A 2765-nucleotide genomic window follows, 5' to 3' on the forward strand; every position below is an offset into this window, starting at 1 on the left:
AAAGATCTTAACCTCGCGCGAGGACGGAAAAACACCAGGAGCCATCCGACTGTTGGTCCGCGTGTGGGTGAAACTAAACTGGTTCACTTCAACGAATAATCGGTTAAGGTTTCACTCTCTCTCACACACACACACACACACACACACACACACACACACACACACACACACACACACACACACACCCCTCCGTCCCGCGGGTCTCGCGCCTCGCGCTCCTCCTCCGTGAGAGTGGCTCGTGTGTCTCGGTGTCCGTGGGATTACCGCCCCCTCCCTGCCCCCCCCCCCCCCCGAGGTCACGTGACGGGGAGAAGAAGCGGCCCATTAATGAGGCTCCGGTTCTTCAGCTGCTGTCTCTGGCGGGCGGCTGCAGACGGGACCGCGGCAGCGGCGCGACATGGACGCGGCAGCCGCGCGGCGCAGCTGAGCAGCGGCCCAGAGGAGGACGGGACCCCGCGGAGCCTCCAGCGGAACCTCAGCAACTTCTCCCCAACTCTGCCTCCCGCGGAGCCACGTGAGAGCGGAGTTGCTCAAACTTTGTTTCCAGACTTTCTCAGTCGCCACTGACCCCCGGGCCCGGCCCGCTCTGGCGCGGCCCGGTCGAGCCAGCATGCCTCGGCCCGGGAGGAACACGTACAGCGACCAGAAGCCCCCGTACTCGTACATCTCGCTGACGGCCATGGCCATCCAGAGCTGCCCGGACAAGATGCTGCCGCTCAGCGAGATCTACCGCTTCATCATGGACCGGTTCCCGTTCTACCGGGAGAACACGCAGCGCTGGCAGAACTCGCTCCGCCACAACCTCTCCTTCAACGACTGCTTCATCAAAATCCCGCGCAGGCCCGACCAGCCCGGCAAGGGCAGCTTCTGGGCGCTGCACCCCAACTGCGGCGACATGTTCGAGAACGGCAGCTTCCTGCGGCGGCGGAAGCGCTTCAAGGTCCGCGGCGCGCAGACAACTGACGCGCTGGCGGCGAGTGACGCGCAGGACGCGGCGCAGTTCCTGCGGCAGCAGCAGGCCAAGCTGCGGCTCAGCGCGCTGCACATGGCGGGCGGCTACATGAGCGCCGGGCCGCCGCCGTCTGGCTTCAAACACCCATTCGCCATCGAGAACATCATCGCCCGAGAGTACAAGGTGCCCTTCCCCCCCCCCGGGTACCCGCTGCCCCCCCAGCTGGGCTCCGCCTGGCCGCACGTCTACGGCCCGGGGCTGATGGACGGCGCGGCCCCGGTCGCCGTGGCCCCCGCCGAGTACTCGGCCTACGGGATGCCGCTCAAGCCGCTCTGCCACGGCGGGGGGACTCTGCCCGCCGTCCCGGTGCCCATCAAGCCCGCCCCCCCCGCCGCGGTGCCGGGGCTGCCGGGGTTGCCGGCGCACATCCCGCCATTCCTGGGCAGCTCTCCGCGGACCCTGAGCCCCACGTCCCCGCAGACCGGCCGGAGCAGCCCGGCCGCGCCCGGAGAGGCGCCACCCGCCGCGGCCTCCTCCGCGCTCCGGTCTGCAGTGGCGGTGCACTGACGTCACGGACGGAAGAACAAAATCTCTAAAAAGAGGGGAAAAAAATGTGTGTATCTCCTGGACTGATTTATCCGGAGGGGACATGGTCCGGATGTTTGTGGTTCCGTTTCTCCGTCAGTTGGATCTATTGGTACCGGGGAACCGGTCCTCATCCTCATCATCGCTTCCAGCTTGGCCTCTGACCTCCAGGCACTAACATCGTTTCCTGTGAACTGTGAACAGTTTAAGACTCTTCAGAAGCTGAACCTGGTCCCAGTGGCGCCGGACCGGACCGAGCTGCCGCCGCTGCCGCAGCGCCCGGTGCTGCTGCATGATGCTCCGCCGCCTGTAGTCGAACCTGTCCGTGTTTGTTGTCCGGGGCTGAACGCATGAACCCCCCCCCCCCCCCCCATTAAAAACCTTGACGAGGCTCCGTGACGGTGGCTCTTATTCACCTGCACAAACACACGCGACTGTTGCAGCTGCTATTATTATTATTATTATTATTATTATTGTTGTTGTTGTTGTTGTTGTTGTTGTTGTTGTTGTTGTTGTTGTTGTCATGTTCTACACCGTGAGGGGAACCCGTGGTTCTTGGTTCCCTCCTCCTGGTCTGAAGGTGTCGATGTCCCTGCTGAAACACAGGATTTCAATCTTGGCTTCAAATCTAGAAAGGATCAGAAACTCAACTTTAATATTTCGGATTAAAGCCTCCCGTAATTTTGCTCCTGAATTCGGATGAATTATAATTAATTAATAATTAATTAATAATCTAAATCATTTTTCATCCTGATCACTTCATGGAAATTTTACAATAAAATTATTTAAAATGCCTTAATCGCTTCAGAAGTGGAACCAAAATGCAGTTGAATTTTAAATAAATTCAACCCCCCCCCCCCCCCCCCCCGGTTGCCGGGGTCACCAGGATCTGCCCCCTTCATCCTGGTTCTTAAATCGTGGAGGTTTTTATATTCATAGATGATAATCAGCTGATTTGTCATGTAGCAGAGGTTCCCAAAGTGAGGGTCAGGACCCCCGGGAGGGTCGCCAGAGGACTCCAGTTGGCTGAAGAAGCTGACATTTTGCGGTGATCAGATCCAGCGCGGTGACGGAGACCTCCGAGGTGACGGAGACCTCCGAGGTGACGGAGACCTCCGAGGTGAACCTAAATCAGAATCTGTAACTTGGACTAATAAACACCAAGCAAACTCCTCCAGTTGACGTTCATCAGACTTGCAGGGTTCAAATATTCCTCCAAATGCCAGAT

At 59.2% G+C, this 2765-nt stretch overlaps 1 protein-coding gene across 1 annotated transcript; it reads left to right on the forward strand.

Annotated features, from left to right (window-relative positions):
* The first annotated feature begins 393 nt into the window (after positions 1-393).
* Positions 394-1918, forward strand: foxb1b (forkhead box B1b). The gene has a single exon (XM_086196057.1). The coding sequence runs from the start codon at positions 611-613 to the stop codon at positions 1517-1519; it is 909 nt and encodes a 302-aa protein (XP_086052183.1). The 5' UTR covers positions 394-610; the 3' UTR covers positions 1520-1918.
* Positions 1919-2765: the final 847 nt, after the last annotated feature.

This window comes from Aulostomus chinensis, chromosome 2, assembly GCF_037954235.1.
Source record: "Aulostomus chinensis isolate RoL2024-O1b breed Wild chromosome 2, RoL_Achi_v1.0, whole genome shotgun sequence".
Taxonomy (NCBI): Eukaryota; Metazoa; Chordata; class Actinopteri; order Syngnathiformes; family Aulostomidae; genus Aulostomus; species Aulostomus chinensis.